The sequence below is a fragment of the Copadichromis virginalis genome, linkage group LG15, assembly GCF_057382275.1.
Source record: "Copadichromis virginalis isolate Kocher_CV1m ecotype Utaka linkage group LG15, C_Virginalis_male_GT1.1, whole genome shotgun sequence".
NCBI lineage: Eukaryota > Metazoa > Chordata > Actinopteri > Cichliformes > Cichlidae > Copadichromis > Copadichromis virginalis.
In genome coordinates, this window is record NC_140632.1 from 9,515,882 (window position 1) to 9,540,858 (window position 24,977).

At 39.4% G+C, this 24,977-nt stretch overlaps 4 protein-coding genes across 7 annotated transcripts in view; 2 read left to right on the forward strand and 2 right to left on the reverse strand.

Annotated features, from left to right (window-relative positions):
• Nucleotides 1-3,649, forward strand: part of ylpm1 (YLP motif containing 1) — a 29,810-nt gene extending 26,161 nt beyond the window's left edge. The window contains exon 20 of the mRNA XM_085431759.1: nucleotides 3,399-3,649. Coding sequence (XP_085287885.1) covers nucleotides 3,399-3,431 — 33 coding nt within the window. The 3' untranslated portion in view covers nucleotides 3,432-3,649. The remainder of the gene's footprint in view (nucleotides 1-3,398) is intronic.
• LOC146691780 (uncharacterized) lies at nucleotides 15-6,578 on the reverse strand. Of its 3 annotated transcripts, none has more exons than XM_085431760.1 (5): nucleotides 6,136-6,578; nucleotides 4,572-5,868; nucleotides 3,950-4,051; nucleotides 3,331-3,525; nucleotides 15-469 (listed from the first exon to the last, which is right to left on the reverse strand). In XM_085431760.1, exons 2-5 carry the CDS (start codon nucleotides 5,865-5,867, stop codon nucleotides 302-304), a joined length of 1,761 nt encoding a protein of 586 aa, XP_085287886.1. In that variant the 5' UTR covers nucleotide 5,868; nucleotides 6,136-6,578; the 3' UTR covers nucleotides 15-301. The 3 variants fall into 3 exon arrangements, with proteins under 3 accessions (XP_085287886.1, XP_085287888.1, XP_085287887.1); XM_085431762.1 differs by lacking the exon at nucleotides 6,136-6,578 and having other exon boundaries at nucleotides 4,572-5,622; nucleotides 5,717-5,781; XM_085431761.1 differs by lacking the exon at nucleotides 6,136-6,578 and having other exon boundaries at nucleotides 4,572-6,080.
• A 58-nt stretch (nucleotides 6,579-6,636) lies between these two features.
• On the forward strand, nucleotides 6,637-15,293 carry LOC146691781 (dihydrolipoyllysine-residue succinyltransferase component of 2-oxoglutarate dehydrogenase complex, mitochondrial-like). Its single transcript, XM_085431765.1, has 15 exons — nucleotides 6,637-6,776; nucleotides 10,089-10,122; nucleotides 10,404-10,446; nucleotides 10,704-10,768; nucleotides 10,880-10,954; nucleotides 11,077-11,132; nucleotides 11,222-11,330; nucleotides 11,574-11,708; nucleotides 12,826-12,896; nucleotides 13,010-13,107; nucleotides 13,187-13,317; nucleotides 13,413-13,486; nucleotides 13,586-13,669; nucleotides 13,815-13,982; nucleotides 14,107-15,293. Exons 1-15 carry the CDS (start codon nucleotides 6,714-6,716, stop codon nucleotides 14,239-14,241), a joined length of 1,341 nt encoding a protein of 446 aa, XP_085287891.1. The 5' UTR covers nucleotides 6,637-6,713; the 3' UTR covers nucleotides 14,242-15,293.
• Nucleotides 14,735-24,727, reverse strand: LOC146691782 (uncharacterized). 2 transcript variants are annotated; one of them, XM_085431764.1, is made up of 14 exons: nucleotides 24,418-24,727; nucleotides 23,304-23,497; nucleotides 23,044-23,222; nucleotides 22,770-22,877; nucleotides 22,546-22,639; nucleotides 22,390-22,439; nucleotides 22,201-22,282; nucleotides 20,208-20,293; nucleotides 19,928-20,122; nucleotides 19,730-19,825; nucleotides 19,386-19,514; nucleotides 19,119-19,223; nucleotides 18,878-18,963; nucleotides 14,735-15,897 (listed from the first exon to the last, which is right to left on the reverse strand). In XM_085431764.1, exons 2-14 carry the CDS (start codon nucleotides 23,473-23,475, stop codon nucleotides 15,876-15,878), a joined length of 1,404 nt encoding a protein of 467 aa, XP_085287890.1. In that variant the 5' UTR covers nucleotides 23,476-23,497; nucleotides 24,418-24,727; the 3' UTR covers nucleotides 14,735-15,875. The 2 variants fall into 2 exon arrangements, with proteins under 2 accessions (XP_085287890.1, XP_085287889.1); XM_085431763.1 differs by lacking the exon at nucleotides 14,735-15,897 and adding an exon at nucleotides 18,233-18,331.
• Between the last annotated feature and the right edge of the window lie 250 nt (nucleotides 24,728-24,977).

Genomic DNA, 24,977 nt, shown 5'->3' on the forward strand with positions numbered 1-24,977 from the left:
CTCGTCGTGTCAACAATAAAATATTTTTAATCATGTAAAATATGTATTGTTGCTATATAATATAGCAAAATACATGCATCTATCCAGCCAATGATGAAACAAAAACGATTGACAGTAGATATATATACACCCCACTGCCATCAGTATGGCAGAATCTACATTACTTTTCAGATGGCCAATCTTTGTTTTTAATTTAATAATAATAATTTTAAAAAAGTATTTTTTTTTTCCCCATGAAGAAATGAGTAAGTCCACATTGTGACCGGTCACTGTGGCACATGATCATGTCGTCTCCTGGTTCTTATACAGAGTGATGACTTTTGAATTCAGCTGGTACATCAGTGTCCAGTTTACAGATCACCTTGTAGATTGCCTTCTTCCAGGATGGATCACGATCTTTGCCCATTGAAATGGCAACGTAAAACTCTCTCAGTGTAATCTCAGCAACTTCCAGGAATCTGTCGGGCACCTGTGAATCCACACAAGAATTTCTTTAATGGGGGAGAGAGGGAATATCATTCCTTTGCTGCCATTCTGTTCAGTCTGTCGTCGACAGTGTGAATTGTATATGGCACTATATTTTAGATGTGACTCTAACCGAGAAAATTCAGGTAAGTAACAAATCAGGTCTTAGCACAGAGACTGAGAACAAAATTAAAGGAAGTGAAATGATCAAGAACAAATATTATTTTAGCAAGTTTCCCTGACACTGATTCAGCCTTGTCCCAAACTAAGGTTTATGGTCTGGGATCAGGATTAATCTATGTTTGGGAAACTGAACCAATGAGTATACAACAACTACCTGTGCTGTAATCAGCTTTTCTTATTTTGCAATGTGAACCTTTAAGTGTTTTAAACTACTGTCATGTAACAAAATAAAAGTGCATACACAAATTTTCCAAAATGGACCTGATAAGCAATGTTATGTTATTTAAAGATATGCAATTGTTAAATCTGGTGAAATTTCAAATGAGTACAGCGAGAATATAAGTGATTATAATAACGGTGGGGTTTGGTATGGATATTTTTTTTAACATTTAAAACATATGCACAAAGATTAAAATCTTTTTTTTGCACAAACTCATGAGAATATATTTGTGACGCCAAGAGTATTTGAACAACATGTCCAGAGTTTAAAGAAATGTATTTATTAGCAACAACACTCAATAAGTTCTATTGGTGGATTTAATGAACAGGTTTAGGACGTATGTATAACATCAGTTTTTCTTTTTCTAGCTGATGTACTTTATGTCACTAACAGCTGACACTAATATGTGAGATGGAATTGCAATACTTGCTGTGTAATTAGTGTTAACCATATATGGACTGTGCTAAATTATACAAAATTTCATTGTGCATAAAAAAAACCTCCCTATTCGAATGGCAGTTATTACTTTTACAGGTTTACTCAGTCCAGTTGCACAGCTAGCACAAGTATGTCTAATGACGAATCATTTTTTTCCTTTTCTTAACCAATCTGTTTGACATACTTGTAGCTCCTCTTATGCTTGCCGTGCTGTCTTTGTCTTCTCCCACTCAAAGCACAATTTATAGGTTTAATTTCTCTGTTACTCATTTGGAAATTAGAGGAATACTCGTGTTAAAGCTTAAAACAATTTCAGTTCCTGGAAAACTAATGAATAAAAAATATAGATGAAAGTTCTTAGTTTTTAGTATTTGTATTTTAGTATATGTTTGTTTGGTAACATTGAAACAAACAATAACTAAACATTTTCAACAATTCCACTAAGCCTAACAACTCTGGTAATCACATGAAGGTGTAGATTTTATTAGGCTGATTCTGATTTCTATCAAATCATGCTGAAATTGTCTCAGCCTTTAAGATCTACACGGAAATGTGTTTTGATTTAAAAGTTGGACAATAAAGAAAAATAATGGTTGTTTTTATTTGCAGAAGTGGGAAATCATGTTGCTTCATTAAAACTCATCACTGTTTTTAATGGTTTAAGTCATACTGAGCACATATAAATGACTACAATCTGCTATTTAATTACCAGTGATTTAAGCTTCTCAGTACAAACAGTCATCATCAGGACGTTTTAGTCCATTGTACTGATCAGCTCTGTTCACAGTGCTGACATTTACTCTGTATTAATAAATGTGCATTTTCAAAGCAAATCTTTATTTAATATATTACTAAGTGCCCTGACTTATTTTTTCTTCAGTAAAGCTTGTCACAGCTGCTTCATCGAAGTGCAACACTCACATCAATATAACATATTAAACCTTTCTTTATATGAACTCTATGAAATAATTTGTGTCATTTGACCTTTTATGATCTCTGTGCATTAACAGCTCAACATGGGCACATTATGAATTAGAAAAATAATCATCGTGACCGTCTGAGAGAAACCATAAGATCAGAATAGGTCAATTTCTGCTTTCTCTTCATCAGTAGTTACAAATTATTAGGTTGTTTACAGTTTTGCAAACTTAACATTAACTGGATGAAACATAACGCTTAACATCTTACTCTCTTATCCTGTTTCACTGCAGTCAACTGTTCAATAAAGGAAAAAACACTATATTTGTACTATACATAGGTGAAAAAGACCTCTCCACATGGGGGTTAAATCAGACTGTAGAGAAAATTCTTACTTTGAAACATGCTTCTTGGGGGTTTTTTTTGTTTGGTTGTTTCTAATTATTGCGTATTTGCTGCAGTTTCACACAATTTGTACCATTTTCAGGTAAAGTTCACATTTTGGAAAGGTTAAATAAACATTTTACTCAACCCTTCAAAGCCTGAACGATTAAATAATTGCCAGAAATGTTTTTTTTTTTTTTTTTTTTTTTTTACAAAATTCTGGGGTATTTAACGAATCTATTATTTATTTTTTTTAAACTGAATTTAAATATTAATTTGCGTATATTTTTGAGTTTTAATTTGTTTTGTATTTGCTTTTAATATTTTTATTTATTTGTTTTCCAATTTAATACTTAGAAAAGCTTTTTATTTTGTATTTTTAGCAAATAAAAAAATCTCATGTATTAAATATGAAACACCAGGCTTTAAGGGGTTAAAAAAGAAAGAATGAGAATTACGTAACATCTACACAATATTAGTCATAATAATGTAATGAATCTTGGTAAGCTCTATTCCTTTATTACTTTTTCTGAAACCGATACGGCGACATAAAAAAGAGGAGCTGCAGATACAGTGGACACAGTACAGTGTTTCTAAAATAAAGATGATGCATGGTCAAAAATGAGGCTATAAATTAAGGAATACCTGAGTGACACCTCACGACTCGCTTTTAGGAAGCAATCAGTGTGTTAGAGTAAAACAAGTCCTCAGTTGTTCCTCACCTGGAAGTCGCTGGCTTTGTTGTAGTGCCTGTTGAGAACCCTGAAAAGTTCTGATTCTCTCCCCACAGTCAGACCCCTTACGTCTGCCACTCCTTCGATGAGAGCGTGTCGAGCAAACTTCTCCATCTGGATGTAGTAAAACTCCCTGAAGTTACTGAACCACTTGATGAGCTGAGAGGTGATGGAGCGCGTGAACTGAGGAGGAAAGAAAGGTAAGTGAGCTTGTCAAATGTGACAATGAACGTTGTTGTTTTCTGATTTGTATGTTTTACAGTGCACACTACAATATGTGAAGCAAATAAAATCACCCATGAAGCTATTTAACTGTCTTCTGTTTTTTTTTTTAACACACTGTGAATTATATGATGATGTCTTTGGTTTGTGGATTATGATGCTGAAAACGATGTAATAATAAATCCAAAGGTTACAGAGGACTCTTTGTATGTTTTCAGGTTGAGACTTTTCTCCCAAAATGGAAAGTAGCATCGCTGTTGCTCAAATGCAAAATGAAAGAAATTGTATAAATCTGTAAATTCAGCACATGTAACATGTTTTCTACTCTGTGAGAAGGACGATAACACGACATGTGCAAGAATCCAACTTGCAAGCCATCTCTCACCTGTACATCATGGAAACACATCTTCAGCACAAGTGAACTCGGGTAGCGAGTGTAGAAAAACATAAGCTTTGCTTTCTTCAGATGGTTTGTGGTCAGACCCTCCTAAAATTCACCAGCGTTAAGGACGAAACGCAAAAACAAGATATTTTCTCTCCAAAACTGATTCATTTATAGCCAATATACGATGAAAATGTTGATTCCACAATGGGTAGGTTTATTGTCTTTTTCTTTAAAAGGGGTGGCTGGGAATCAGGAGGTCCAGCAGATCATTTACTAAGTAAATAAAGTTTATTTGTAAGTGCCTTTTAGGACAAAACCAGTCACAAAGTGTTTAAAAGAGGTATTAAAAACAGGGTCACCTACCGATTGGAAGGCCAGTGGTTCAATCCCTGGCTCATCAAGTCCACATGCCTCAGTGTCCTTTTTAACATACTGAACCCCAAATTAAATTGATGTGTTTCTGCTTGATAGAAAGTATTTAAATGAGACTTATAGTACTTACAGTAAAGACTTTAAAGACATCTGCGTGAGATGCTACAGTATTCAGATATATTGGAGGTGTTCTGTCACTGCTAAGTGCTACTTAAAGCCACAGGTTAACACAAGAAATTAGAAAGGATACATTCAGCATGTACAGGTTGCTTTTCACCAGGCTATCAGACTCTGTCTTCACATGAAGGAGACCAGTGCTTTCCAAAATCACCGGATCTGCAGACACAGCGTGAGTCTGTGGGCTTCTCACAGATCTGGAATTGACCTTTGATCTCACTTTAACTGACTTCCAGCCTTCTTCTGAGTAACTGTCCTGTAGGCTCTTGAGAGCACGGTGATTCTTCTCTGATGCTTGAGATTCCTGCAGGGCAGAGTCAACGATGAGGAAATTTGGAGATTTTGGACGGTGGTGAGCTGGTAACCTGGATCTTTCCAGTTCGTGTTTTTGCACAACCAGAGACAGAGCTTCTGTTTGAACATCTGGGGTTTGCACCTCTGGAGTCCCACAACATGGAAGTCTCAACTTATCATCATCACTGCTCACCGATGGCTGAAGAGGCGTACCAGTCTCTACATTTTCCACTTCATATGGCGATGTCTGTAAAAGCGGCACACTTTTGAAAATGGAGTCAACGCTCTTGCTGACAACTCTGGACAACTCGTACTTTAGAACATCTGCCATTAGCCTTATTCTGGCCGGTTTGGATTGGAAGTAGTTCATCAATTTAACCTTCTTCCATCCTTGATATTTTAGACTCGAACTGCTCTCAAACTCACTGTACAAATCTGTAAACGCATCACCAGATGTTTTGATGGAATCATGGGCTTCTCTCACTCCATCCAGGTGAGTAACCTTTGTTCTGAGCTGCCTGGGGTGCTGATGCTGGCTCTCCAGCTGCTTTCTTGTTACCTGGCTTTGAGCCGTGCTTTCCATGCGTTTCTGAAGGAAAAGTGCTTCTTGGATCTTTTCGTCATTGTGCGTGCAGTCAGTCTCTTTACGCTCCTTCGTTTTCACTTCTGTGTCGTACATATGAGTAGGGCTGGTCATACCTTTGATTATATTTTCTACTCTCGCACGCTTTGCTTGATGGCCTCTGTTCAGGTTCCAGTCATGGTGACCATAAGAAGTGGGTGCGGGAGACGGGTGTCTTCCCATGAATAAAGATCCACTGGTGCTGCCTCTGGATGAAGTAAGATCCAGTTGACTGGAATACATCAAACCAGCAACTGCACTGCTATAATGAGCACTATCTGGTAGTGTTTTCATGTTCTCACCTTCTCTGTGTAAGGTCAATGAAACGCCTGACGAATCTGAGTTTGATGGCATGAGGTCAGGCTGAAAAGAGGAGAGATGCTCTGCAGCACAGCCATCCAGGCAGATGTTGCTGGAGGAATACATGGCTTTGCTCCAAACACTCTGATTCATTCTGGTAGGGTTAAAAAGACAAAAGTAAAAAAACCCCACTTATGAATAATAAAATGCATGCAAGTAATAGCAGGAAAGAGAACTTGGTACAGCTAGTGGAGACATCTTTCTCACATATACATGATATCCCTTTTTAGGTTGCAGGTTACCTCATTTTTAAAAAGTGTCTATTTAATTGAAATCAAACTAAATAAGTAAAAATACAAACAGATATTAAAGTATCATCAACATGGCATCCTTTTTACTCGATATGCAATATAAAACTTACCTGTCTTACAGCTCAGAGGAAGGGTGCAGGTCTGGGTCCTGGAGGAGGAAACTCGGTTATTTGTAGTGGTACAGCAGAGAGCGCTCCAGAAAGCAGGAGGTGTGTTCTAACATGTCAGCCTATCCCGTCCCCGTAACCTACCGCATTGTTAATAAACATATGAATCTTTGAAGGCTAGTAATGAATAAATTGTTACTTCTTTATGAGTGTATTCATTCATTGTGTCTGTTTTCTTGTTTCTCTAACACCGTGGTCTGCATGATGTGTTATCAATTATAAGTTGTTTTAGTATAGTATGCAGACATGGTACAGTCCTGTTAAATAAATTATTTTCATTATGTTATAATAAGAAAAGCTAAATTTATTTAATTTTAATGACAATATTTAAAGGATTAAAGTTCATGGTGAGGCGAACTATGACCGGAGTGTGAGTAATATCCAGTCTGCTCCCACCGCCCGCTACGGTGGACCCCTCCAGTCCAGCCGCAGTGGTTCCTCCCATTCTTAGAGCTCTGCCGGGCTTGCGTACAGCCGCTTCAACCGCTGTCAGGACCAGGCAGACACTCCCCGGCCACGCTATGTTATCGCGATCTCCGCGTGTTTACCGGACGCTGTGCCGCTCCCTGTCAGCGGCTCGTCAGGTAGGCTGGGAAGAAATAGCCAAACGAGTCTGTGTTTTAAAAGCGCTTCGAGGAGTTACAACATGGCTAGCTTGTTAGCTCGTAAACGCAGGGCCTCGTCACCAGGGACAGACCTGCAGGCACACTGACTGAGAGGCAGCACAAGTTTGTGAAGAGGTCCCGCACACCCACCCGTTCACTGTCCCGCTAACTGTTTTGTTTCTTGGTAGTTTTGAAAGCCCAGCAGTTGCTGTACACTGCTATATGTGACAGGCACAGTCTGAAATAGGATGATGTTTGTGTGTAGAAATAGCCCGTGTCCGACGTGTGTGTAACAGATAGCATGGCTTTTCCTTCACAAGTCCAGCAGTGCGTGCAGATGCATGTGCTGAAATATGAGCTGGATGGTACTAAGTGTCTCCTCAGAGTTGAACTGTACTTCTCATGAGTGTGTTGTCAGTGAGTTCAGTCTGCAGAGCTGTGCTGATAATGGTTATCTTGGCTATCAACACAGCTCCTGGTTGAGCTGTGTTGGTTATCAGTTACTTGGAGTGCAGATTAAAGGCTGGCATTTTCCCTGAAGCCTCAAAAAAAAAAAAAAGTGTGGACTCCTCTTTAAGTCATGTTGGTGGCTTTGCGATGACACAGTTGTGCTGCATGCTTATTTTTTTAATACTGCACACACATCAGCTGGATTTTTATAATAGGAATGCACAGATTTTTAGGCTCTCATTGACCTTTTTTTTAAATGATAGCGGGCTATGGGAAAATAAGTTTCCCTGCAGTTGGCACTAACAAATGTTTTATTTGTTGTGTTACAACATTTTTGTGTCTAAAGATGACATTAGGGCAGTTTAGTTCATGAGGTAATAAACACAGTAACAGAATAAACAAAACAAATAAACAAAAATTTGCCAAATGATTAATTTAAAAATACACGTGAGGCCAGAATTTCACAATCGGTACATCCCACGCTTACAAGTAGGGCTCTGATGAATTGTTGTTTTAATTAGTCAATCTAAGTTATAGTTAAAGGTACAGTGTGGGAAATTTCAACACTAGATGTCAGTAGATTGCAGTCAACTGAATTCTGTTTTTGTACTATGGTGTACAAATCGGTTTATTATGTATGTGGCTAGCCTCTAGCCATGTATATAAAACACTAGAAGGTGGAACAGTGACGTTTATCTCGTCCACTGTGGATAAAATGGCAAGGCATATGTTTTTATTGCATTCATTCTACATTTATGACAAGGGATTCATTTCTTGGAAGACGTAATTACACACTAGTCACTGTATATTTATGAGTACAATATTTTATTTACCATTTAATAACCTAGAAAAACTGACTGTACCTTCAAATTTCATTAGTGAGGTGGTTCAAGAGTAGGGCTGCCACAAACAATTATTTTAATAGTCGACTAGTCACCGATTATTTTTGCGATTAGTCGACTTATCAGATCGTGCATCAATTGGATGTAAAACGTACAGCTTATTGCACCAGCAGCATCTGCTCTTATATAACTATCATTAGCTTACAGCTTTAAGTTTAAGGTATGTGCTCTCACCGGCTCTAGTGAGCCTTGCCCCCTGCTAGCTATCGAGCTAGTGGGTAACAGACGTCTCCGAAAACGTCGGAGCGCTTTTGAAAATATGTGGTGTCTTGATAAACTGAGCAGATATTTGAGGCTTACACAGCTACATTCTCGCCTGAAAATATGTTGAACGTTTATTTTGTGACCCAGAAAGAATAATAAGAGTAACATTAAAACTAACTAGCTGCCGCCATTGTTGAAAATTGAGCAGGGCCGCGCTATGAATTCTGGGACACTGCTTCTTCTTCTTCGGAGTTTAACGGCAGCTGGCATCCTTGAACATGCAATGCTGCCATTTTCTGTTTCAGTCCGTTGTTACACTCTTAAATACTACTACTTATTCCTGCGTCTTTTGGGATCTTACAAAGCTTCAAACGACACGTCGACTATTAAATTAGTCGTCGACAATTTTGATAGTCGACGTAATCGTGACTAGTCGACTAATCGTGGCAGCCCTATTCAAGAGCAGGAAAAGACACAAAACAAGCTGGTGTACTTCTAGTGCTGGTTGCATAAAATCTGTGCCATTTCAAATACAAATATTAATTTCAGAATCAGAATACTTTATTGATCCCTAGGGGAAATTATTTAGATTTGTTTTCATGCGTGCAACTCCGATGTCGCACAGATGTGTGGTGAATCCAGTTATGACAGTCTTCAAAGTTTCTCTTTCTCATATCTAGCTCAGATGGGAAACAGTCCACTCGAGCCATGTTCCCACGGCTTCATTTGGTTTAGGTGTGGTGCTGCCAGGATAGGGCGTGCAGGAAAACGGGACATCCACTTAATGTCCGATCAGACACGCGTGACATTTGTGTTCTCACGTGCACGTCCACCAGGTAACATCTGGAAAAGTTTGCATTCAGTTAAGCAGGGTGTGTAATCACGTAAAAGATCTGTATTTTTTAATTCCATATATTATTTTTACTGGAAAAACGCTTGGGGACACACTGAAAGCGGTAACGCAGGATGAGCCAGTGGTTTATCAAGCTGTTAACACTTGGCTGCGTGCTCCGAGTACTTTGAATAGTACTTTCTGACAACTCCACCCTGCTCCGGCAAGCCCAGAGTAAGCAAGTTTAGCTCTGGGGCACAAGTGACACCGCCAGACAAACATTACTGTAAAAGCAGTCATAACTAGACATACCTCTCCTCTAAAATACACAGACGACTTATATCAGGCTGCAGCGGAGTGGCCTTACAGAAGCCTGTGTTGTCAGCACTGGAAAAATCTTGTGGCTATAGCTGAAATTTAAAAGTATGAAGGATTTTCAGACTGTTTATCTTCCACTGGGGAAAAGTGAAAAGGGAGAGAAGAAAGAATGAAAGAGAATCAATCATTACAGCGCAGTAGATGTTTTTTATTGGCAATATTGTATCGATACAGAGAGACCAAATGTCGTTATTTCATTTAAATAAATGAAAATGTAAAAGGTGATTAACACATTGTAAAATAGCAACACCTGATCAAGTAATTCACTGAAAATGAAGCAAGATTTAAATTTTCTCTACACCCTTAATCGAATAAGTGGATGGATGGGACAGTGAGTGGGTGGATAACTGCGAAGTTATATCTTCTGGTCAAAAAAAAAAAAAAAAGCACAGCCTCTGTAAAAAAAAAAAAAAAAAAATTTAAATCGAAATGAAGCAAAACAGTCTGCAGTTTATTAGAGGATGAAAATAATTCCTAGTTACAGCTGCTCTAATTAATCTAATTCTTTTTTTCATATCTTTACAGCTCAGTGATGTGCTGGTCCGACAGAAAACATCAGGTAAGCATGCTTGAGTGGACGGAGCGTTCAGGTGGATTTTAGAGCCTGGATTTCGGGCCACTCTTTTTATCCGGTCTCTCATGAATAACCATGCTCAATTAGCGGGTTGTCTGAAGCAGAATAAGTAATGCTGGCTGAATGGCGAAGATGCCTGAGGAGCCCACAAGTGGTTAACTGCAGCTTTCAGAAAGCTCCACTCATATCTTATGTTAGAGCATGAGGAAAAGCAGCGGCAGTTTGTGCTGATTTTCTTTCCGTGTCTTTTGTTTGTTCCCCTCAAGGCCACACCATCTGCAGCCAGATCGTTTACAGGAAACCTCAGCCGTAAGTTTGTTTCTCATGTACACAAAAATGTCGTCCGCTGTACAGAATGAATCGAAATATTTGATCTTTAAGTGTGACAGTGCTGCATGTGCTTTTTAACGCCGTCATTTAACACTTAATGTGAGCTAGACCTAATCAAAAATAGATCAGCCGGGTGATAAATAATACCACACACTGAATCCCTTAATACATGCTTTTATCTATGTATTTTTTTTGTTTTTTCCAATCAAAATAAATCCCTTCTTCTTGACATTTAGATGTGATTTTCCATCATCAGCCAATATCTACCAAATAAGATACTTTAAGACATCTGCTCACCACAGTATGTATCACATCTATGTCTTTAACCAATGTCAGCATCATGCTTTGTATCTGTTCTGCATTTAACTGACTGCAAAATGTTTTTGCATTTGCTTGTTTTTTTTTTCCACAGGGGATGAAGTGGTCACAGTCAAAACTCCTGCATTTGCAGAATCAGTTACAGAGGGGGATGTGAGGTGGGAGAAAGGTTGGTGTGTATAAATATGCCACAAATGACTGACCGTGAGAATAAGCCGAATATTGGTGGTAAATGTTCAACACATGCGATGCATGCTTTCGGATTGATTGTTTTTATCGATTCATTTCCAGCTGTGGGCGACTCCGTGTCAGAGGATGAAGTGGTTTGCGAAATCGAGACTGACAAGGTGTGACAGAGGAAACGTGAGACGGTCTATTTTTGGAGGGTGGGGGTGTTGTTAAAATTACGACAGATTTCTTTGTCTTGTACTTCCAGACCTCGGTGCAAGTCCCCGCTCCTGCAGCCGGTGTCATCGAGGAGTTACTGGTGCCTGACGGAGGGAAGGTAGAAGGAGGAACGCCTCTCTTTAAACTCCGGAAAGGAGGTTTGCCTGTTTATTTTCAGTAACTTGAGCCCAGTTTACAATACATGGGAAAAATCAAAGACAGAACATGTAATATTAGTTCTATTTGGTGTTTAAAACATGTGTGTTGCAAATTTTGCTGTGAATGTCCTACGGATGAGAAAAAAATCGGATTTTTAATGTTATGGAAATTGGAAGCAAAATATAATATGGCAATCATTGCACCTATACTGTATTTGTCCTTCTCTACTTCTTTCTTCTCAGCTGTTGCTGCCAAAGCTGCCCCCTCCCAAGCTACAGATGCACCACCTCCAGCAGCCGAAACCTCTCCTCCACCTGCAGCCCCAGCTGCCACTCCTCCAGCACCACCACCACCACAGCCCGCCCAACCCAAGCCTGGTGTGTAGTTTTATGTAGTTGCTGACTGTGTACTCATGTGTACCTCTGCATCTTTTTAGGTTACAATTAGTGCTGTCAAAATTAACACGTTAACACAAGTTAATCCGCCATCACGGTCAACACGATTAAAATTTTTAACGCATCTGGAGTGCAGAATGACTCAAAATCCCTCAAATGTTTCTGTCAACGCATTTTGGGCAGGTTGTCCAAGTAGAGTTACCTTCGCACATGCGCAAATGGGCAGTAGATCTGGTGGTGACGGGCAGCTGAACCAGTCAACTCAATATGGAAGATTATAAACGCACATTGGGCTTCTAACACGTCACCCAGCTTGCGACAAATCACTCACGCAGCATCGGGGGCTCAGTAAGTCTACCTCGGACATATTGACTGACACAATTGTCAAGTTGCGACAAACTGCAGACGTATTAACATAATTGAGAACACGTGCTTTACAGAGCTTTTGTTCCTCGTTTTAAGGACTTGAAGTGACTCCCCAAGAGTGACAGAGAGAGTTTTTTGTTAACATTAATGTTCAAGATGTTCAATAAACATGTTAAGTGTGTATATTTTCCCTTTTTTCTCGAGTCTGTTTGCTCATGCAAAATGAAATGCGATTAATATAGAATAAAAATGAATGATATTTAATCATGATTAATCAAAATGAATCCACAGTAACCCTGTGTAATGAATCTGATTAAACATCTTAATTGTTTGACAGCACTAATATATATTAGCATATAGGTTTGTTTTAAAAGGTGTATTTCACAGGAGAGAACCTGTGCTAAAAGACTGAAGAAAACTATTCCAATTCTCTTTGAATTTAAGCACACATTCTTTGTGTCTTTCTGCATTTACTTCATTATATTGCATGAATGTCAGTTACAAGCTTAAATATAAAGTTGAAAAAATGTAATTGCAACCAGGCTATTGATCAAGTAAATGCGATTAATTACAGAAAATTGTACGATTATCTAGTTAATTTTTTTAAATCTATTGACAGCACTAGTTACAATCAATTCATGTTGGCTCTCACACCTTTGTTTTACATGAGCTATGTATTAATCAATGAATGATTTTTGTTTAATTATTAATATGTCTTTATGTTTTTACTTAGTTTCTGCTGTCAAACCCACTGTTGCAGCTCCAGCCCCCACAGCAGCTCCAGGAGTGAGAGGAGAAAGCAGGGTAACACACTCGTTGACACAACATTTCATATATTCCTCTGTTACGTCAACGTCTGTAATAATTTGGCCTCAAAATACAGCAGCATAACGATGACCGTTGTTTCCCGTGTCCAGGTGAAGATGAACCGCATGAGGCTGAGGATCGCTCAGAGGCTGAAGGAGGCTCAGAACACCTGCGCCATGCTGACTACCTTCAATGAGGTAGACATGAGGTGAGCATCAGTCCAGATTTTTTGAGCTGTACCTAAGGCTCCCGATTTCCATCTTTTTCTCCAATGTTCAAAATTTCAGCAACATTCACGAGCTGAGAAAACTCCACAAGGACGCCTTCTTAAAGAAGCACGACACCAAACTGGGTTTTATGTCGGCGTTTGTTAAGGCTGCTGCACACGCTCTGATCGACCAACCAGCCGTCAACGCTGGTAAGAACACACAAACATCTCCACTCTCACACACTCAAGCGGCCAACTTTACTGATTAAAACTTCTTTTTGTTATTTTACAAAATGCTTTTGCAGTTATTGATGACATAACCAAAGAGATCGTCTACAGAGATTATGTAGATATTAGCGTTGCCGTGGCCACTCCAAAGGTATGAGATTTGAGTCTCTGTAAACTGTTAGATCTCTTGACTCCTTCAATTTTTGCTCCAGGTAACATGGATCAGACATTAACCAGGTTTGACTTTTAGGGGCTTGTTGTACCTGTGATCCGGAATGTTGAGACCATGAACTTCGCTGACATTGAGAAAGCCATTAATGCTCTGGGAGAAAAGGTAAATGATGAGAGACAGCACAGACGTCCTAGAATCATTTCGTTTTGAACCATTTCATCTCACTGGGAAAAGCAGTCTTTCAGATATTTGTTGTTCCTGTGCACCCCTGAATAAATGAGTAATTCCTTTGCGTTTTGTTCCTCAGGCTCGTAAAAACGAGCTCGCTGTCGAGGATATGGACGGAGGCACTTTCACCATCAGCAACGGTGGCGTGTTTGGCTCCATGTTTGGCACGCCCATCATTAACCCACCGCAGTCTGCCATCCTGGGCATGCATGGCATCTTTGACAGACCTGTGGCCGTCAATGGCAAGGTGAGAATTGTGTTAACTGATGAAATACAGAGCTCTTCTTTCTTTAAATTATAATCCTAGAATCAGTATACAGTTTTTCATATATAATATTTTTAAGACTACTAACTACTGTCTGCTTTGGCAGGTTGAGATCCGGCCCATGATGTACGTGGCATTGACGTACGATCACCGACTCATTGACGGCAGAGAAGCCGTCACCTTTTTACGCAAGATCAAAGCGGTGGTGGAAGATCCAAGAGTCCTGCTCCTGGGAATGTGACGTTTCCGCCACTAAATTCTTATTTAAAGATACTCGGCTGCATAAAAATGAACTCCACATCACAGAAAATGCACAAAATAGCCTGTACCACTATTGTTTTTTACAAGTGTTGATACTACAGGGGCGTACCGGGGTTGTGTTCCAATGCTCATTGCACTTAAATGCATGACATTACCTGTAACGTATCTGTCAAGTTGCCTAAATTGATGAAACTAAAAGTTTGCTACTTTGATCAGTAATTCTTTTACGACGTTTGAATTAATCAAATGGAAATAACTTCAAAAACAAGACAAAACTCTGGCTTTAACTCCACATAAGCCTGTCTAAAGATGCGTTATGAAGCCTTCGGATGAATGAAGCGGTATGCAAACTCACTCTCATCACAGTTGTATAATCATAAAACAGAATGGCTTTTCCAGACAGCAGCTGCTTGCATAACATTTCCCCCCCGCTTGTTAATTAGTGCTCTTGCGCCACTTTTTCCACAGTAGGGCCGAACAGGGATAATTCAGATTAGTTCAAGATGTTGATGTTAACACAGGTTTCACAGATTGCTTTGGTTAGACACTGTAACCGGCAACAGCCTGGAGAAAATGAGTCAGTAACCAGGAAACCAGGTCTTTGTATGGAACTTGTGTGTACAGCAGTGCCATGCCTTTAAGTCCACATCAACTCTCTGTTTGACTTGGTTTAATCATATTCCTGCCTGTCCTGTGTTGTATATAGCGATCTAGTATAAACTTGCCTCACTCACTGTTGTCAAGGTTACATGCGCTGATCCAACTGTTATCAGTTGTTTAGTAAAACAAACGAACATTTCATTTTTGTTCAGCAGAAACTGTACATAACAAAAACCTCATGCTTTTTTACCTAGATGCACACAATTTGTTACTTTATGAAAAATATGTTCGAAGTAAAGTTCAAAGTGCACAATTTGCAGGTTTTTATGCTGGAACATTCATTTTCATTGTCCAGTCTCGTATATGAAATGCTTCTACTTATTTAAAGAAACAATTTCAAACATTAAATCTCTTGATTTATATGTACTGAAACTTGTCTCACACTTTTCTTCTTCATGTTCATACATAGGTGTTCTATTCTCCTCATGCTATTTTCAAGAAGTCTCTGAAGAAGTCTAGTGAATTATCCCAACTTTACTCCTGATCTTTCAAAAAAACCCTTGTCTTTTTGCAGATGAACTGGACATTACACATTCACATTCATCTCCTGGAAAGTCTTTGTCTCTTTTTAAAAGGTCTTGGAAAAGCAATGCCGGCAAAATAAAAGCAGAGCGCCGAGGTAATGGACGTCTTTGCGGCCGATCTTGGCTAAAACATTTTATCTCGTGCCAGATTCTGTTTCGCTCCCCGAATTCTCTGCCGCATGTGAGTTGTGTGCCAGCGGTGGATCTTCAAAGCCTCATTAGCCAGCCTGCCGCTCAGCTCTTGAGAAGCTCCAAATAATGGGATCATCTCTGACAAAGTCTTGAGGGTTGCTTGGCCCTTTCTCCCACTTCACAAAAACAGGCTCAAGTGTTTGCAGCTGTGTATGATACCTCTTCAGTATTTCTGTTTACTTTAATAATCACAGGGCACAATGGGTCCTAATGTACGTCTTTGTTTCTCTGCCAGCACCTACACAAATGTCTGAACAACACTGTTTGGAGGAAAAACACAGAATTCATTACGCGGGCACAAAAAACCAAAACATTACATTACCATGAGAATACTGGAGGTTCTAATGGGCCTGAATACAGCAAACAATGATACAAGAGCTCCTTTAATTTAATTATTTACTTTTATTACCGCTCAAGATTCCATTAGCGCTTTTGAGATCATGATAATTGGCAGCGTATGCCAGTGGGTGCATAGATATCTGAAGGGCCTGTTGGCAGGTTTTATGTTTCGTCTTCAAAATTTGGCCAAATCTGTGAATTTCCAATGGGACTGCTCAATAAGACGTGGGTTTCAAGTCTTTGTGTCCATTCAGATGAAAGATGGCCCATTAGAAATTGGCAGCTAGCTGTTTGTTTTGATTAAGCCACATCAGAGAGATAATTTACCTAAATTATTCTGTTATTTTTTTTCTCGCTTTCAAAACAAGCTCATTGTGGCAATACTGTTATATAAAGAATTATATTTTAGTCCAGCTGAAAAAGTACATTAAGAGAAATGTGTCCATTACTGGACAGCTGATTTAAAAAGCTGAGTACACTCTATGTACAGGTTTTTTGGGAGCAGTACTGCATAAAAGATTGAAGCACTTAAGATGTTTAGTTCAGTTTAGTTTTTTTTTTTTCAGTTCATCCTCCAGTCTTATCGGCGAAACCTCTGATTGGTCCCAAATTCATTTAGCATCAATGAGCATGACAGAAAAGCCAAACTGAGCCAGAATCAGTTAGAACAAGAAGACAGTGTCCTGTAAAAAGGAGTGAAAGCCTGAAGCCCACAAAAGACCTGTGGCAAGTTCTTCATGTTGCTTGGAACATCCAGCTGCCAAACACCAGATGCAGGTAAACTGTTTGTTAATACAGTTTATGATTTTTGTGACTTTTTTCTAGGTTTTTTTTAAGCAACCTCACACTAATGCATGAAAAATCTACTCTTTCCTTTCTGCTGCTCCCTCCAGGGACCTCCACAGCTGATCCCTTACTCTCAGGTCCACATTCCTGCCTTTGCTACTGTCTCCTACCTTCTAATACACTTCATGCCTTTGTTGCACTTGTTCCTAAATGCTTTCACTTTGCAATAATACCGCTTATAGTTGATGGTGAAATATCTAAGAAGGAAGAAATTTCACAAACTGACAAGGGCATCCCATTACAACACCACACTTGGATTCAGTGAGCTCTTTAGAACGACCCGTTCTTTCACACAGGTTTGCAAACGTAGACTGCAAGGCTGGGTGCTTGATTTCATGTGGAAAAGGACTGAAACCCCCCTTAAATTCAAAGACGAAGAGGTGTGGCCCAGTACTTTAGTCCCTATAGTTTGCATACTGAAGCATACAGATGGGCTCAAAATTGGATTCAGTCTGGATCTGGATTCTACAAAACCTGTTTCAGCAGCATTGACAATAAAGCCCAGGTGTTGACATAGAGGTCAACATTCATGTTTAGGAAGATCCAGAAAGAGTGAAAGAAGCACCAACCAAAACAGACGGTGGTTTGCTGACACCTGTAGCTCATCTCGTAGACAAATCTATGGAACTGTTACTCCAAGTTTCTTTGTAACACATGCCTGTTAAAAAACTAATAACTGGGGCTCCTTTCACTTAAAGGTTTCAAAACAAAGCTAAATCTCTGATAAAATATTCAAAAGAATAATGATAATTAAACTGTCAGTTTAAAGGGTGACGCATCTTCTGATCACCCATAGTTGTATCACAAAAAGCCGTTTAATTGTGACACAAAAAGCCGACGCAGATGAGACCGTGCGTTGTGTCATTGTCTCCTCTGTAGCTGCATCTGGAGCCACCTGGCAGAAACCGATAGCGCTGCTCGATATCGCACCTTGAGACAATTCAATTCTGCACACTCTTAATAATAATAGTAATCCCATTCGGCAGGGCCTGCATAAGTAATGCTCTGCATGCATATTCATAAGTGTACCGTTTCCTTTGCGGGCCATTTCATTCAAAGCTAACGAATGTGGTGAAACAACTGGCTCGCATCTGGCCCTATTCTTTGTGTCGCCTCTGTCCTTTGATATGGACCCCAGCTCTTTTCTTCTTCCTCCTCTTGTTCTGTTGTCATACCAGAAGATTATTTTGGATGGAGAGAATGAGGCAGAGGACCCCGCCGGCCGAGCCACAGCTCACAGCACTGAGGTTAGTGCAGCTGGTTGATGTCACAGGTTCAAGTGTACACACTGAAGTGGACCGATTTGGATTTAGCTAAAACTGTGAAAAAATTGCGAAACTGTGCTTTTAGTTGAAAGTTATACTAGAAATCAATGAAGGAACTACTGCATATTAAGGAGAAAATCAAGTATAAACTCCAACAACATTTATTTAAAGATGTCAACAGCCCTCCCAAATCTTCCTGTTAGTGATACTGTGTCTCCACGTCTATGACAGCTCAGTCAGCTGACTGCAAAAATAGAGACACAGTTTAAAGAGAACCTGACATTATATTCATGGCTGACAGACGACGTTCTGAAGATATTTCTCAGTTAGTAAGTGTTTAACTTGAAACACCCCTGATTACATTTAAAGGCTTACTTCACACCCCAGACTGTTTTTAAAATGGATGTATGGATGAAACAGGATGCAAAGCAGCTTAGTTTGAGATTTCACAATGGGACATCACTAACCAATGACAGCACAGTGCCTACGTCCATCATTTATATACAGTCTGTCATCCACACATAAAAAACAACCTCACTGAACTCTGTGTTCAAATGAAGACAATAAAAATATTATTGAAAATACTGCGGGGTAAAAAAGCCCAAGTTAAGATGATTCTGTCAAACTTGGATTTCTAAATGAAAAGAACAAGAAAATAAACTTTTTTTATTTAACCTCAGTGCTGTCCAGGTTTTCAAAAACCCAGGCAAACTAGAATAAATGAACTGCATTTGTTAAAGACATCATCAGGGGTCATCATGTGCTGCTGTTTGTGTGTTTGCAGACTAACCTGTACACTATGGTTGCCGTGCAGTTCTTGTCAAACTTCCTGACCAACCAGCCAAGCTGCTGTTGATCCAGAGGTATGTTAGCTTCCTGCATGTGTGACAAGTTCAATTTCCCAATCGCTCATTCACGCAAGAGTGGGAGCTACAACTTACTAAGTTAACATTCTGTCATAGATTTGCTATCGTTGCTCATGAGGTGCATTATTACATTATCACTGCAGCATGACAAACCGTTAGCCTGACCTTTACAGCCTTCCTGAAGACAGAGGTGGAGACTTTCATGGTTCCCTCTTTGTCCAGAGCCTGGAAGAAATCCATGATGCTCTTATTTTGCTCTTCAAAGAACTTCTACGGAAAAAAACATATAGAGAGAGATCTTGTTTTACAGTTGAAAGCATGTTAAAGAGGCTGCTAAGACTTCTGAAGTATGAACTGAAAAAGCAGAAATGATTTTATTGATTTTCCCATCTTTTCCCATCACCAGTTTTCTCAGCCTTCTTGACAATGTACCTTAAAGATCCCAAGTGCCAATAAGTTCTTGGTGACGGAGGGCAGAATATAATACTGGAACCGCAGAGCAGGGCGGGTCACGCGGGTTTCTTCCAGCAGCTCCACAAAGGTCTCACAGACAAGCACACTCTGCACTCACACAGTCACAGACATATTATGATCATATAATATTGTGATTGTGTATCTAATTACTTTTGGGGGCTTGTGTACAAAAATGTACTCCACTGCGGTGGTGTACAGAGGCAAAATTACAACAAATGCGTCATTAACCAAAAACAGACTGTAAATTAAAACAGATACTACTTTTATTTACACCTCAGCTTATATTCTTTCGCGGCACTTACAGAAATATCGATCTCCTCCAGTGCTGATTTCATGTTGTTTTTAACCGTTCTGAGCAGCGTGGCGGCTCCGATTTTTGTTATGGGGTTGCGAGAGAGCTGAAACGCACACGCAAAGACCAAACATGATCTCAAATTCATAGGGTGCAATGACGTTAAAATCGTTACAATGAAGTATTGCTGCAGGAGTCTTTTACTCACTTTGAGAACCTCGAGGGTTTCGTTGGTGGCCAGGCCCTGGCAGAGCAGCCTTACAGCTTCATCGTCCACACAGTTAATGCTGAGGTCCAGCAGCACAAGTGTGTCATTTTGTTGCAGCACTTCAGCCATCAGCTGTACCTCTGGACGGCCAAATCCACTGTTCGACAGCTGGAGCTGCTTCAGTGTTGCGTTTACCTGAGGAAAGAAAAGGGGGGAGAGAAGGTCAGCAACGAGAGTTAACAAAACTGAACTCTTTGCTCGAGTGTGTCATTTTAGTCACCTTTAGACCAGCAATCAGAGCCGCATTGCCACGTATAAGAAAGTGATTCCAGCTCAGATTTAGGACTTCAATACCGATGTTCTCTGCTACAAGGAAGTGAAATACACATTTTTACAAAGTCACAATACATTTGAGACTAATCTACAAGCTACATGTAAAATTTTCTCAAGTTCAAGAAATACTTTAGGAATACTTAATACTTTACTATTAAGTAATATATCAGTGGGTCACATTTCTCTTTTATAGGCCTGCTTGTTTGTTTTCATAATTACTTTAGTTTAGAAAGTCTGTACAGCAGCCAATCCAGGACTTCAAACTGCTGAAAATCAAATGCTGCCCAACCAAAGTACATCTGATCATCACACGGAATAAGATGAAGTATATAGTATTTAGTTCTTTATGTTTTGTTGATGCATTTTGATTGCCTGCTAATTTGCTCTGCTGGCTTTACTTCTACTACCAGACAGCCATTGCTTCAGTTTTATTTCTTCCCTACTGCTGACGAGATATGAATTCAAGTTCGAGTTCAAGACCAAAAACAGTCAGAAAATTAAAAAATGTGTTATTTTAAAATCCCCTTTTTTTTGTTTCAGTTCTATTTCTTATTTAAATAGTAGCTGTATGTATGGAAATGTATGTAATGTATGTAAATATATAATGTGACTTTTTACCGGTAGTTAAAATCACAAAATGAACCACCTGCAATACTTCCACAGCCCACCAGGAGGCTACAACACCCACTTTGAGAATCAATGCCGTGCAGCAGAATTTGTCTTTTTCTCTAAAATACTTAAACTACTACAATGATATAGTATAATATCATAAGGGCACACTGACTATATTTCATAATGGAAGGAAACTCAACAACAAGAACAATAATGCTCAAACAGCCTTCACAGTATATCTACTAATAAGAAGCTATAATCCTCAGCTTTTTAGCAACTTTCTTTCCCTGACTCTCATTGCATGATCTATAATATTCTTTGTTATCACTACAGAGGTGTCCTCCCACATGAAGGTTTATTTATACGGTGCAAAATTGCCTCAAGGTACTTCCTATCTTCACGGAAACAGGGAGGGGGTAGCCATCAGTGGCAACTGATTGTGGGTGATGGGAGAGAGAGCACAACTCGCAGAGAGAGAAGGCCGAATCTAATGACATGCTGAGTGCTGACAAGGTGAGCGGAGAGGAAATGCTCAGTGGATCACAGGAAGTCACACAGCAGTTTGTGCCTATAACAAGTAACTAAGGGATCCTTCTGAGTCACCTGATTCAGCCCTAACTATAAACTTCATCAAAAAGTCAAATCTTAAAAGTAGAGAAACACCAGAGAGTGAAGAGTGAAGTTCTCTATTAGGACAATATGGTACTACACCAGCGGTCCCCAACCTTTTTTGCGCCACGGACCGGTTTATGCCCAACAATATTTTCATGGACCGGCCTTTAAGGTTGTCGCGGATAAATACAACAAAATAAAACTAGTACTGGTACCGAAAAAAAGAACATTTATTCATAACACACCTGAAAAGCCCAAGGAAAACCAAGTAAACGATAAAAACGACAACAAAATAACGCTGAAAACTGATAAAAACCCTGAAAACTATACATTTCACACCTGAGCCTCAACTCTTGCGGCCCGGTACCAAACGACTCACGGACCGGTACCGGTCCGAGGCCCGGGGGTTGGGGACCGCTGTACTACACGGTCCATATTGTCCTAATACGGCCTGATTATTCAAAATGCTGTTTGTAAGGAAAACAATTTTAAATTCTAGACTTAACAGGGAGCCAATGCAGAGAGAGAGAAATTTACAGCTGGATGTTCCAAAGTGAGGATAGCTTGTTTCTACCCTAACGCTTAAAGCCCAGATGCTATTCCAAAATTGTCAAAAGCTGCTTCATCATTAGAATTTCTAATTTACAAAAAATAAAAGTAAAGCTTTGCATTAATTTGAAGGATCTAATGTGAACAGAAATAGAGATGATCTGTACCTAACATGACACCCAAGTCTTCTCCTCCTGCATCGCAGATGCAGTTGTAACTGAGGTCAAGCTCTTTGACCACAAAATCATTCTGTTAGATAGGAAACAAAATTCTGAATTGCAGCTTAAAGCATATATAGACGTGACACATATAGACATGTGTAATTCATTATGCGGCATTCGGCAGTCTGCACTCACCTTTAATGCTTCTGCCAAGCATTTAGCTGCAGCGTCACTAAAGTCATTTTCTAAGAGAACAAAGGGAAATGAGAGAATTACCTTCTTCATTTCGCTGCTGTATTACAGTGATAGACAGAAGTTCATGTCAGCATAGCTTAAGACTTGGCTGAGCACCTGAGAGGTTGATGGATTTGAGCTTACGATTGTCTGACAGCATTTTGGAGATAACCTCTGCTCCTTTAAGGCCCAGCTTGTTGTCAGAAAGATTCTGAAGAAAAGACAAGATTGAGATTTTTGTTTTTTAAATAACATTAAGGCCATTTCTCTTGCACATACAGCAAGAGGATTACATCTACACAAAACTGTAGTTTTGAATGTGATATTTTTAAAGTCGTTACTAGACTCTGAATGCTGATGTTTTCAAAAAGCATCGCCATCAGATACTGTGTCCCTTCAGCCTGAAGTGAGTTCCCTTTCAACTCGAGGTGGGTGACTACACCGTGACTCTAAAACATTAAAAAATAAATTAATAAAAAATGATACAATATTGTTTAAAAAGTACAAACTCATTTGAAATATGTTACAGACTCATTACATGACCAGAACTTGATCCAGCATGACCTACACCATCTTAATTTGGGGATTGCATGAATAGCTAGAAAAAAGGATTACTTTCAGAAGGATAGCCAGAGCTTTGGCCCCCAGAGGTCCCAGCCCATAGTAATTCAGGTCTAGAATAGCATCATCCAAGTGGCAGAGGATGTAGGAAACAGGAACGGCTCCTGTCTGCTTGCAGGCCTTTAGATACACGTCTGATGGGGACAAATTCAATCTCCTGCTGGAGGTGAAAACTGAAATGAAAATAAGAAGACGTGACGGGTAAATAAAAAACACATCTACTATTACGGAATTGTTTTGCTCCATGAACATACTATCGTCTTCCAGGTCAGTACTGCATTCATCATCACTGTGCCCTGCTTGGCCCTTAGTGAACTTGATTTCCTCCTGGGATCCTCTGGACAGGACTGACTGAACAGAGAGCTGCTGCTTTTCCTCTTGTGAATTGGACTGAAAATCCACACTGTCTTCATGGATGTTATTCATCACGGCACAAGATCCTGACAACCTCAAGTGTATGTTTGGAAGACAACATAAGAGGAGCAGACAGGTAGGATTCACTGCTGCAGGCTATTAGACTGTTTAAGCAACATTGTGTAATTTTTGTAAACTCCTGTGCACTGCCACTTTTTAGGCTTTAGCATCTATATGAGTGCAAAGAGCTGCACATGAAAGTCTTTACACTGAATTTATTAGGGATGTGCATGATTTACAATATTCAGATGAGTTCTATTTAACTGCCCTACAATAAAAGAAGAAAATGTGATCAACTATGCAAAGTACCCAGACTCGACCGACAAAGTGAGATGAAAGTCTAAACATGTACAGATATTGACAACTGTCAGAAAGGTTATGTGTGGCACCCCTTCAAAAATATATAAAAATGGGGCACAATTAAAGCTACCGAGTCTACCACCACTATCCACAGTAGCAGAGAGCACACTGGGCTGTGGGCAATCTTTAGACAACAATCATCAGTGAAAACTGAACTTAATCTTGAAATATCTTTGCATGAAAAACCCACTCCTGGTATTTCCATCAGCTTAAATATTCAGACTTCCTGTCTTCCCCAACATTTAAAAATCCTGGAAACGCCCCTGGCTATGCACTACTTCCATGAGCAATGTGAACCTGATAGAGAAAACTGCAGAAACAACACACGGATAGTTTTACATGAAGTTTAAAGATCTACTGAACTTAACATGACTTACTTTACAGCGCATTTATTTAACAGTGAGGTAGAAGAAGAGCTGCCAGCTAACTAGCTACCTAGCTACTACTGCATTTTATCAAGCAGTTAACAGTTAGATCAGCAGAAGAGGGGAAACACTGTTTTATTCGGAATTAAAACAAATACTTACTTTTTTATATAAAATCCTATTTGTCAGACCTTTATTATTGTTCACAGCAGAGGAATAATCCGCCTACCTGGGAAAAAATTTGTCGTTTTCTAGTGTTAAGAAGATGATCCAACGGCTGATCAGGAGAAGGAAAGTTATGAAAGATCCGAGGGCGGCCGGAAAATTATCGATAAAAACAAATGAAGCACACTGGAAACGGCCATTTCCATCTTTAAAGAAAGAAAGAAAGAAAGAAAAGTACCCTATATCAATTAATAATGGTTTAAAGTATGGTAATAGTGAAGACTTTGATTCGTTTATATAGATAAGCACTAGATGGCGCTGTTCACCGTAATCCCTATCGAGATGAGACCGGATGTGGTTGTAACGTGGGAGAGACCAATGACTGTATAAAGCACTCCTTTATACAGTCAGACTACCAATTCTACCAAATGGGGTAAAATATAACCACAAATATGAGTTGTTCTTTTATTGCAATAATCTCCCGCACCCTTTTTTAGACGTGTTTTTGCTTCTTATTACTAATTGTTAACACTTAAGTGCAAAGGCTGTAGGAAAGGATCACCACGTATTTGACTCTAATGTTCTCACAGAGCTTTGATTTGATTTTGTTTATAGTAGACACGC